This window comes from Cheilinus undulatus, linkage group 4, assembly GCF_018320785.1.
Source record: "Cheilinus undulatus linkage group 4, ASM1832078v1, whole genome shotgun sequence".
Classification (NCBI taxonomy): Eukaryota; Metazoa; Chordata; class Actinopteri; order Labriformes; family Labridae; genus Cheilinus; species Cheilinus undulatus.
Genome location: NC_054868.1, coordinates 29959864 through 29972425, shown reverse-complemented (window position 1 = coordinate 29972425; position 12562 = coordinate 29959864). Strand labels below are relative to the sequence as shown.

At 42.6% G+C, this 12562-nt stretch overlaps 1 protein-coding gene across 7 annotated transcripts in view; it reads left to right on the top strand.

The window, feature by feature from the left end:
* grin2bb (glutamate receptor, ionotropic, N-methyl D-aspartate 2B, genome duplicate b) overlaps positions 1-12534 on the top strand; it is a 171845-nt gene extending 159311 nt beyond the window's left edge. For 5 of the 7 annotated variants that reach the window (XM_041784804.1, XM_041784807.1, XM_041784803.1 and 2 more), the window contains one exon: positions 5224-12534. In XM_041784804.1, coding sequence (XP_041640738.1) covers positions 5224-7623 — 2400 coding nt within the window. In that variant the 3' untranslated portion in view covers positions 7624-12534. The remainder of the gene's footprint in view (positions 1-5223) is intronic. The other 2 variants (XM_041784809.1, XM_041784808.1) reach the window with 2 other exon arrangements.
* The last annotated feature ends 28 nt before the right edge of the window (positions 12535-12562 follow it).

Sequence of the window (12562 nt, the reverse complement as noted above, 5' to 3'; positions counted from 1 at the left end):
GATTTCCTTAGCCTTCATGCTCTCACTCTGGTTCAGTTCACACAACAGCAATCATGGGGGAGACTTCTGACTTGACAATTGTCCAGAAGACAATCATTGTCATCCTCTGTAAGGAGGGTAAGCCATAGAAGGTCACTGCTGATAGAGCAGGCTGTTCTCAGAGGCCACATAATTCATAGAATTCAAGGGCAGCTTCACAATGTTTGGACTGAGGCTGGAGTGGATCAAGAGCCGCCACAGACAGACTGGTCTAGGAAATTGGCTACAAGTGTTGTGTCCTAATGTCAAGCCTATCCTAAACCACAGACAATGTCATAAGCTTCTCACCTGGACTTAAGAGAAAAGAGCTGGACCGTTACTCAGTGGTTCAAAGTCCTGTTTTCAGATAAAACCAAATTTAGCATTTCATTTGGAAATCAAGGTCCCAGAGCACAGAGGGAGATCAGAGAGGCACAGAATCCAAGGTGCTTAAAGTCCAGTGTTATCATTTTCCACAGTCAGTGATGGTTTGGGGTGCCATGTCATCTGCTGCTGTTGGTCCACCGTGTTACATCAAGTCCAAAGTGAAGGAAGAATTACTAGAAACTGGTTTGCTGACTGTGGTGTTACTGTGCTTGATTGTCCTGCCAACTTGGCTGATCTGGACCCCAAAGAGAATCTCTTGGGAAATGTTCAGAGGAAGATGAGAGACACCAGACTCAACAATACAGACGAGCTGAAGGCTGCTTTGAGAGCAACCTGGGCTTCATAACGCCTAAGCAGTATCACGCACTGATTGGCTTCATGACACGTGGCAATGATGGAGTTTGTGCAAAAGAAGCAAGATCAAGTTCTGAGTTCATAAATGAAAATAACTTTGTATAAGGTCAACATTTCTGTATTATAAATCCTATTTTGGACTGATGTTTTATGATATTCTAACATTTTGAGGGAGTGGATTTTTTAATTAGCCATTATATACAAGATTAAAACAGAAAACTCTTGAAATATTTCACTTTGTAATGATGAATCTAGAATATATTGAAGTTTCACTTGTATTAAATCACAGGAAAAAAATAACTTTTTCATGCTACTCTAATTTTTTGAAATGCACCTGCATAATCTAGTCCAGACAATGACGTGTAGCCCAATTTATGTCCATCCTTTAATATATTGACTTTATGTCTCTGAACAGCCTAATTTATAGCCCATTTTCAGTTACTCGGCAGCCTAATGATAAAAAAACAGAGACCTTCAGGACAAACCTTTCAACTCATTATTGTGCGAACAATATTACAAAAACCTAGCTGAGGATTAGACAGTATTATACAATACCAGTATTAGACACAGCTGTTTCAGTCAAAACAATGCAACACAAGCCTTTGAACTTACGCTTCATGCTGATGTTGCTTCTGCCACCTAAGTCCAGAAATTCAACATATTTCCACACAGTAAATGCTGTCCTCTCTGACATGTCATCAGTTGAGTCAGCTCACCACACATGCACACTGACACAGCTATGTTTATGTCAGCTGGAGCAAAGTTACGTGCTGACAGGAATAAAAGAAAGAAATGGCGCAGATGCTTCAGGGATTTTTTGTGGTGACAAAAAAGGAAAAGTAAACAGTGTTGGGCAGGTTACTGAAAATAGTAACTAGTTACAATTACTAGTTACTGCTTGCAAAAAGTAACTGAGTTAGTAACTGAGTTACTGCTTTGTAAAAGTAACTAGTTACTTTGAAAAGTAACTCAGGCATTACTTTTTCCACTTGAATTCTCATTATTGTACACATCACATTAATTTGTGTTGTTATGACAGTTTGAGAGGAAATAACTCAAATTTTATATAACATTGTAGCCATTATCATTATATTGGGAAGTGGTGAAACAATAGAACGCAGTAGAAATGGTTCTCAATTTTTGACAGTGTTAAAGCATTCTTAACACTGTTTAAGAAGTCTAAATAGATCTGGGCTACTCTACTGACAGAGTAAAGATTAAATCCTGGCTGCTCTCTGAATATCTTTTTACATGGCGGTCCTATCCCTCGTCTTATCTTTTTCTTTTATTTTTCTGAAGACAGCGGACTATACAGCTTATATCAGAAGCGTGTCTTTAACAGCATACCTTGCTATCAGTCTGTTTAGTGCTTCCTTAGTGACACACTCTGCAGCTGGCAGTGAATTAAATCCAGTCTTGGGTTGTTTAGATGGGGCGGTTCCTCCCTGCTCGCTCTGCCCAGCTAACGTGAGCTGTACCTGGGTTAGCGGTGTCTTTAGCATCCAGCTCTCTGGAAATTAATTTAGCTGAAGCGTGTTGTCTAACTCAGTAATTCATAAAATTAAAATTGCTGTTCGTGGAGATTGAAAGGTTTTACTTCCCTGTTCTTTTTCGTCCTTTAACCCAAGGAGGGAAAAGTTATTTTGGTGTTTCCAAGACAGAGAGCTCACGCTCGAGTGCTCAGCCATGACGTGTGTGTGCGTGCTTCAGTGCCTGTGTTTGTTTGTTTCTGCAGAGGCTGTTCTGTCTCCCAGGATGCTGATGTGCTTACCGCTCTGTCGCGTCGTCTGCCGAACCGGATGTTTGCTAAACTTCTTCAAAGAGTTGTCAGCTGTAAAAGTAACGAGTAACATGTGATGTAAATTCCCAGTAACAATAACATTCATTTTCATTTTGAAAAGAAACGCGTTACACTACTAGTTACCATAAGAAGTAACAGAGTTACTGTAACGCGTTACTTAGCAACGCGTTATGCCCAACACTGAAAGCAAATACAACATTTTGCCTTTACCTTGAAAAAGTGACAAGCTTAAAGATGACTTGAATTGCAGAACTAACAGGTTACATTATTTATTACAACAATAAAAGTAATCTGAATACTGTGATGGATTAATTTGTACCATGTTACCCACTAGGACTGTGATGGCCAGCATGTGGCAGAAATTAGCCAACATGTACACAACCAGATGGGAAAGTTAACCTAAATCTCAGCTGGCTTTCATCTCAGTTTTCATTTTTTTTAGATGAAATAAAGTCTTAAATAAAGCATAACTGTAATTTTCAAAATTATCAAGTCATTTAGAATAAAACTGGTGATGGATTAGGACATTCAGACAGTTGTTTGGTTAAATATTCCAATGTGGCTATAACCAGAGCTCAACTTGATTGTCCATGTAAACGTAGTGACTATGTTGATTGACAGCCAGCACAACCACTCTCAGCATGACGTGAGCCTCGGGTCCTGAACGGGTAAAAAAAAAATCTAGCATCCTTTGATAAATTCTTCATTTTATCAGCTTTTTGCCAAAGCCATAAAAGTGTCTTCCTATGCTGCGTATTCTCAGCCCAGTGAGCTGAAGCTGGGTATGTGTGAGGATGTCTCAGTGATTGCCTCAGTGTGGTAACGACTCTTTACAAAGGGGTCAGCTAACAAGGTGTCTCAGTGTTATTGCAGCACATCATTTAGGTCCATATAAACAATCACCTGAGGTCTAATTCATTTGCATAATGCCACCTTTAAAAAGGGTGGGGGTTGTTGTTGCATGCAAAATGTCTCAATTATTGTTTGCCTGAGAGAAGGGCACAGGTCTTTATGTGTCTGGTTTTAAGGCTGAAGGAGTTTCAAATTGCAACAGAATTTAGTTTACACCTACTCAGTCTAACCTTAAAGCTCTGAATACAGATCTGGCCACGAGCACTTCCAAAACACTTGTTTTTCTCCTCAATTTCTGTTGAGTTGGCAGCAATCTCGCTCTCTTTGTAGCTTCTGAAACTCATATTTTTATGCAAAACATAAGCACCCCCTTTTGCACGGTAGCTTTAAGATTCACTCTAAGCTCTAATGCGCTTGAGGCTTGTGATACTTGTTGCATTACAGCATCCATTTTAAGTGCGCACACATTTGAAAAGTGGCTCCTTTTACTCGAGCGGTTACCCAGCCAGATATCTTTTTCATGCCTGGTTTAACACACAAGTTGCGTAGGAGGAAGAGAAAATTTTGGAAAATTTGGGTTCGTAGACGGTATATAGAGTGTAAGGATGTGATGTGACCACAAAAGGTTAATCAAACACAGGTGAAGAAAATATAATCAGTGATTAGAAGAAAAAATGGTCACAGGACAAAGGCAGAGCAGAAAAGAGCAGACATAGTGCTGTGCCAGTAACCTCTGTTCTATTACCTTCACAGCATCTGTAGTCACTAAAAATGAAGAGAGATAAGACAATCCCATTGGAGCGTCTGCTGCTCACCTGAGCATCCGGAAATGGAGATAAACGGACACAAAGAGTGGATGGAGGCATAAAAGGAAGGGGCAGAGGGTCGGGGGTGTTGACGATTCAGATTCATGAATGTAGCTCTGTGATGGGGAAAATGACTAAGAGACAGACAGAAACTGTTTCTGACAAGTTGACGCCTTTGAGGAATGTTGGCCCACGAGCTGGCTGGTGGGTAGTGTGTCCTCGACCTTTCTGATTTGGCTGTCGCCTCGACTACAGATTCCCGCAGCTCCCGTTTAAACACGCTTGTTTGACTTCACTCACAAAGGCTTTCCTCTGTTCTTAGCAACTTACTAAAACAGCCCACACATACCGATGGATTATGACATTTTAAATGGGTTATTTTTGATGGATTTGTCTCTGATGTCAACACTCAGTCAAACAAACTTTTACTTGTGATTCATTCCCTTTCGAGTAACTTTCATGAGAGAAAAAAGATTATAAAAACTAATAGAGTCAGGGTCACTAGTGTCTTCTGATTTAAATGATGTTTATTAAGCATATTGATTCTAGTTTGAGCAAAGTTCAGGACTGGTGTCATCAGTCAAAGCTTTGATCCTCTCAGCACTGGGCTCAGTGTGTGATGTGAAGTGCTAAAAAGCAGCAGGAAGGGTCAATGATGTTCCCCTGAGATAAGTCATTTATGAACTCACCCCTATTACTGTTTAATAGTGTGTAAACAAGAGGGTGGTCAGAAGAAACACAGCAAAACATTAACCTCTCTGCCTCTGTCTGTGTCTGTTTGCCTCTGTCTGTCTGTCTCTGTTTATGTGTCTGCTGTTTTTGTCTCCCTCTCTCCAACTCTAACCCTTCTCTGGATCTTAATTCTTTACTATTACCCGACAATTTAATACTGTTTTCTTTTCACTTTCATACCTTATCACTCTCACTCTTACCCTTTCTTCCTCCCATGGCCTGTCTCACCCTCTCTTTCTCTACCTCCCCTCTCTTCTAATGTTCACACTCCAGGGTATCTACAGCTGCATCCATGGGGTACAGATTGAGGAAAACAAGTCAACCATAGACTCACCCTCATCCACCATGAAGAAGAACATGAACAACACCCACTCCAACATCCTGCGGTTGCTCCGCACTGCCAAGGACATGACTGCTGTCCCAGGTATTAACGGCTCTCCTCACGCCGCTCTGGAGTACAGCCACAGCGGCCGTGAGTCCGCAATATATGACATCCAGGAGCATCGGCGCAGTCTGGTGGGTCACCCTGCAGACTGCAAGTCAGCGCCACCGTACCTGCCTGAGGACAACATGTTCAGTGACTACATCAACGAGGTGGAGAGGACTTTTGGCAACTTGCCCCTGAAGGACAGCAACCTGTACCAGGACCATTACCTGCACCACCACCCGGCCTCGGCTCTGGGTATGTCCGGCCCCCCGCCCAATAGGCCGCGTAGCTTAGGCAGCGCTAGCTCGTTGGAGGGGGGCATGTTCGATTGCGACAGCTTAGGGGGAGGGGTAGCGCCCATCTTTACCACCCAGCCCCGCCCCTCCATGACTCACAGGAACACCAGTAAATTTGACCTGATTGCCGGCCACTCCCCTGCGGAATCCAACCAGGGTGGGTTCAAGGGAAGCAATGTGTACGGCAGGTTTTCTTTCAAAGGAGGTGCTTCCAGCACGGGGCTCATCGGGGGTCACGACAGGTACTGTGGCGGGGGTGGGGGAGGCTCAGGGGGTGATGATGGGAACATTCGCTCTGATGTTTCGGATATTTCCACGCACACTGTCACCTACGGCAACCTGGAGGGCAACAACAAGCGACGTAAGCAGTACAGGGACAGCCTGAAAAAGAGGCCGGCCTCGGCCAAGTGCCGACGGGAGCAGGACGAGATAGAGCTGAGCGGCTTCAGGAGGAGACCCCACCACCACACCGTCCACCACCACTTCCCCCACGGACCCCTGGCACACCGCACGGTCTCACCTACCCTGGAGCGGAAGAGGGGAGGAGGAGGGGGTAATTCTTCACCTTATTTATTCCGCAAAGACAAAGAGAACCTGAGGGAATTCTATGCGGACCAGTTCCGCTCCAAGGAGGGCAAGGCCATGTGGGAGCAAGAGGGTGGAAGCGGAGGAAGCGGTGTGGGCGGTGGTAGCGGTGGTGGTATCTGTAAAAGCTTAGTTCCTGTTGAAGACTTCCTGAAAGGTAAAGGCAAGAAGACGGAGTGTAAAGGTGGGCTGGGGTCAGCAGGGCAGCAGGCCCACACCTGCTGGGAGAAGGGGGTTTCAGGGATAGGGGGTGGGGGCATAGCAGGGGGGGATTGGGAGTGTCGTAACTGCCACAGTGTTTGTCACCACAGTGGGGGAATAGGGGGAGGAGGCACATGCTCAGCTAGTGGGGCAGGGGGAACCAGCAGTCGCCCTAGCTCTGCTACCTGCAAGCGCTGCGACTCGTGTAAGATCCAGCCGAGTAACCTTTACAACATCAGCGAGGATAATAACTTGATGTTCACTGTAGGGAAGAGTAGCGGAGGATCAAGTCAGCCACAGACTCAGGTACAACGAAGGAAGCTAGGGCCAGGGGGGAGGGTGCTACGGAGGCAACACTCATATGACACATTTGTTGACCTGCAGAGGGAGGGGGCGGGCCGGTTGGCAGGGATGGGTGGGAGTGCAGGAGGGCAGTTTCCCCAGCCCAGAAGTGTGAGTCTGAAAGACAAAGACCGCTCCATGGAGGGCCCGAGCCCTTATGCTCACATGTTTGAGAGGTATTCAGGGGACAGGGATTCTCCCATGTTTGGAGGACTAGGTGGGGACAGGGCCAAAGGGGGCTCCTCCTTCAGTTTGTTCCGTGGCGAGAGTGGGTTGCATCAGCGGTCGCTGGGGGAGAGAGACACGAGGGACAGCCTGAGGGACAGAGAGAGAGCTATAATGGGAGGTGGGGGCTGTGGTGGTGGTGGTGGTGGTGGTAGCAGCAGAGGGGCCGGGACTTACTCCTTGTCTAAATCTCTCTACCCAGATAAGGTGAACCAGAACCCCTTCATCCCAACCTTCGGCGACGACCAGTGTCTATTACACGGCGCCAAACCATACTACATCAAAAAGCCACAGACGCAGCAACAGCAGCAGCAGCAGCAACTTCTCAACAACAGCCGAGGAGGAGGGGACTTCCGCGGCTCCATGGGAGCTGCTTCCTATTTACCTGCATCAGCCACAGCTGGAGTGATGTCCAATGTGGCCCCCAGGTTCCCCAAAGAGCTGTGTCTGGGTGGGGTGGGGAACCATCATGGGTCTGGCAAGCTACTGCCCGGAGGCAGGGACACGTTAGGTTTGGGGCAGGGACAGAGACCTTTCAATGGTGCCAGCAATGGACACGTTTATGAAAAGCTCTCCAGTATTGAGTCAGACGTCTGAGGGTGAAGAAAGAGAGAGAGAAGATGGAGTGGGTGAAAAAAAGAGGGTGATGGAGGGGAAAAAGGGGAAAAAGCACAGGCTGATGTGTTCGCTGTGTGAGGAGAACAAACAGACACAATTCTGTGTGTGTTGTTCTCACTTCACTAAATGGAGCGAACTTGGACGATGCACAGAGGCCACTGCAGGCTAAGCTGTGGTGAAGTCCAGCAGGAGACAAGATTTTAATGAGAAGAGAGGATTCTGGTGCTGCTCCGACACTCAGAGATAGATAGGAAGGGAGGGAGAGATGGAGGGATGGATGGAGGGGAAAAAGTGAAATCAAATCTCTGGTCTGCTCTCTTCACATGTTTGTTCTTTCCCTCCTTCCAGCAGATCTTTAACACCAAAACAAACATTTTGTTAAGCAACGGAAATACAATCATGAATGAGAAATCAACACTTCTGTTGAAGTTACAGGGTAAACTAATAATTGTATCGATAATGTTAATAATAATATTATTGAATATTATTCCAGTGTTTAATGATGATCAGTTGGATTGTTTTTAAATTTGATTAATTTAAATAGTTCGTGTTATATATTTGTATGATGTTAATTCTTTCTTAACTTACCCATATTACAGGAGACTGCTAGATCAGTTGTTAGTACAGATCTTTTTGTTTTTGGCTTCCTGTAATTTGGTCTCTTCTTTTCTTTAATTCTTCACGTTTTATTCTTTTATACTTTTCCTACATTTGAGTGCTGTGAAGTATACGTAAAAGGCATGACTTGCTGAGTACATCTGTGTGCATAGACATTTGCAAAAAAGGTCTTTTTTACAGCTGCAAAAGCAACATCATCATACTGATTTGCCGTTTCCTCTTGCTTTTTTTTTTGTTTTTTTTTGCTTGGCAGTACCAAAAGGTCCCCACATTTTGAGCTGGATGTGCCTTAAAGGATAATACAGATTTTATAAACACTGACCTGCTCTGTTAGTAGACAGATCGACCTTTTAAGAATATGTCAGTTGTGATTTACGATTGAAAAATGCTTGAAAAAGTCTTACATGGCTGGTTTTGTTTCAGTGCTTTATCAGACTTCTCAACATTTAACAAATGATTTACATAAAGGTAAAACCTAGAAACTGCTGCAGTACATGAAGCTTTACCCTACTGAAATGAAAAAACACTAAAAGGATCGTAAGGGTTAAAACCACAGAGCTATGATAAAAACATTCCTGTCCCTGGGACGCCAGCCATGAAAAAACTGAAGCGCTCTTTAAGAAAGAATACAGTAAAACTAAAATAAAGGCTTGTTATTGCAGTAACAACACCACAGTTAATCTAAGCATCATTACTCCTCACCTCCTAAAACCCCCACCAATCATGTTCTTGCTTAACAGATGACCCAAAAACCAACTATCCATTAAATAAACCTCTCTTAATGTCTGCTTGTTGCTCTCAATGCTTTTCATTGGGTCTTGAGTCAATTGGCCGTGACAGTTTTGCAGTGCAGGACAGGGACATAATGGACTCTCAGACTGAAGCCTCTGTTACTGGAATGAGCAGCCTGGCATGTTAATTATTTCATGATTATAGACGTAAGCCCTGGCTGGCTGTTGTTCATGGTCACATTAAAATGATACTAAGAGTCCAAGGAGTAAAAAAAAAAAAAGATAATAGCAGGGTTGCTATTACAAAACATCCCAAAGATATCAGGAATTCTACACGTGAACCTTACAAACTGATAGCTTCACATCACAATACAGCCTTGTCATGATTTAAGACATTTTTAGAAATACACTTATCTGCCTCCTTATTTAAGTAGAGGATCAGATGAACTCCACTTATAGGTTTTTACTGCAAATGTTAAGCTAAAGCTAGGTGGCCAGCTTAACATTCAAACCAACCAAGGACAAGAAGTGGCTTGGTTTAAACATGACAAAGTCATCCCACAAGTACATCTAAAGCTGATTTATGAACATGTTATGTCTTGTTTGTCTAATGTGTAGCATTTAATGAGACTTTGTCTGTCAAGATGACATTGCTAAGGGCACTAATCTAATTCTTGTGTACTGTTACAAAAAAGGATATAACGTGTTAAGTAATGAGCTTTAGAGGTGCTGGTGGGCATGTTGTGGTATTGTTGGTGACAACCAGGCTCTCTTCCCCTTCTCCTGGTCGAGGTTAAGCTCTGGCGTTATCTTGACCATACATGCTATGTTAGAGATCATCTCACTCTGCAATAACGCTTTAAAAAAAGAGTTTTCCAGGTTTTCAAGTGTGAAAGGAGAAGTGGGTTATTTTAAGTCATTCTTCCTCCTTGAAGTTTAACTAACACTTGAAACCAAATGGAACATACAGAATGATTTCAGCACGTACTGTAGCACTGATCGTTGATTTCTCCCTCCACAAAAGCATGATCTGTTTTTTATGGTGAGACTGTGACGACAGGAGGAATTTTCCATCAGTCCTGTCAGTGTGCTGCATGGATTATCTCCTCTGCAGACACTTGAAGAGAAAAAAACTAAAGAGGAAACAGCATCCTAAAAGCAGGTAGTTTCAAGTCACAGGACATCTCTGCTCTTACACATAACAAAGACAAACATACAGAATAACTTGTGTTTAATTCACAGCTCTACGGTCACTCTATCAAAGGTTTGAACTCTTCATTTCAAGAGTCATCACTTAAATTAGTCTCTTCTTGGTTTTACTGAACTACATTTTATAACCTAAGCACAATTTGACCGACAGGGTCTGATATCTAGATATTCATACATCCTGGTCCGATTTTTACATTTTTCTTCTGGTTGACAAGTCAGTATGTATGATATTAGGAGGTCAATGGTGTTTGTGAGGACTTGCATGTATACACTTTTTCTTTATTTGTTTTTAATCTTAACTTTTAGTCCAACAAACATGGGTGTTCTTTAACAATATTTGAAATCTTATCAGTTTCATGATGATCCATGTAGTACTGTAGGTGTGTATGCGCGTGTGTGCTTGTTTGTGCAAGAGAAGATGCCAATATTACAGTCAGTATTTTAACCAAAAATGGCTAAATTGGAGTAAAAACTTGAGTAGGATAAGGAACATTTTTTAAAAATTATTACTGTTATTCAAAGATCATTTTTTTGTAAATGGTTTTAAACAAGGTTGAGGTCTTGCTTTCTACATTTTGTCACAGAACAAGCCTTCTTCATTTAAACTATTTTCCCTTTGAATATCTTGATATGTTTCTTTTTTCTGTTCTTGTATGTGCCTGATTACATACGCTTGATTACCTCTGTGTGTGCTCATATGGAAGAGAGGCAGAGTGTGTGTGAGAGATAACTGTTTATTGTAAATGTATTATAAAACTGTTTGTAAATACTTTACCTCACACTCATGGACTTTTGATAAAAAACAAACTGTAAAAATCACAGAGAATAGATCTATTTGGAATAAATCTTTGATTCATATAGGTCCCCTTGCAAAATTGCTTTTATAAAGACTTGAGGCCAGGATGTGTGCAATCATTTATAATAACGGAGAAAATGTGCGCATTCAATAGGTGGTGTTTTTTGTTTTGATGTGGTCAAAGACCAGCTAAGACGGTTGTTTTCTCCAAAGGAAAAATTGTAAAGCTCCATCATCCATCCAACACTCAGAAAGCACAATAGATGATCTATCTACGTTATTACCAGGATAGTCTTTTTTTTGTTGGCTCATCTTCTGTTTTTGCTTTTGCCACAGAAGATCGATCTCCACCCCCTGAGCTGTACAGATTGTGAAATATGTACATAAGACAAAAAAATCTAGTTCACCCTCACCTTTTTGTATGGAGAGAAACTACTTGTGTGAAGAGAGTATTTCAAACTTGATTGAATATTTAGTAATTTTGAAAATGAGATTAAACACAGTAAATGTGAAAATAAGTGCTGAGAAATATTATTCTTCTGTCTCTTTGGAATAAAAGTGTTGAGTATTAATAAAAAATAAGAAATCTCACCCTTTTATGTCTATTTTTTACTTGTTTTCTACTGGTATGATTGTGTTCACAGGCACAGGACAACAACGTTTCATGGGTTTGTGTGTGACAACTGAATGAGCTCATGTTGTTACAGATCATATTCTAAGAGTCCCACAGGCCACAAAAAGGATGTGAGGTAATGACTGCGGCTGAGCATCTTCTTTTCTTCGTTCCTCTTTTCTTCTGTCATCATGTGATGTAAGCACCGCACTGGACAAGTAGTCACAAGAACGAGTAAATGAAAGAAGTCTGGTGATAAAAGATGGAGGGGCAGGGATTATTGAAGAGAAATAAAAGAGTGATGCAAACTGAAGCATGCAGAAAAGATCAAAGTCTCCTCTCTCGTCAGACTCTTTTACTCTGACAGCCTCGTCCAGCAACAGGAGTTATTTAAAGAAACCCGCAGGTTGGAAAATGTACAGATGCCTTCTTGTGGGTGTAGATCTGGTGGGAGAATTTTTAACATCTGCAGTCGGCTGGATGCTGACACAGACAGAGGTGCGACGCTAGAAGTAATCTCATAATCCATTTTATCTCCTGCTTCGTCTTACAAAAAAATCCACTGTTTAGTATTTCTCCTCTCTGCCATCTATCCTCTTCGCTTCTTTACCAACCCAACAACCCCGGGATGCATCGCAACACATGTAACTACTTCTTGACAATTAACTGTTACCTAGCAACTGGCTCTTTTTCCAGAGATGGGGGTGGGGGTGACAAGGGGAGAGGAAGTGAGGGAGGGGTAGAAAAAGAGAGGCTGAGATTTATACAGTATTCCCACCACATTTTGACTGGATTGGATGCAACAATGCATTGACAATACAAAACCAAAATAGGAAAGTACAGCCTGAGCTCAACGCCCACACATGGCAGCGTAGAGAGGGAGAGGAGGGGGCTGCTTGATCTACAGATTACAGTATGGTTAAAAAAATGAGGACAGGCAAATCACATCCA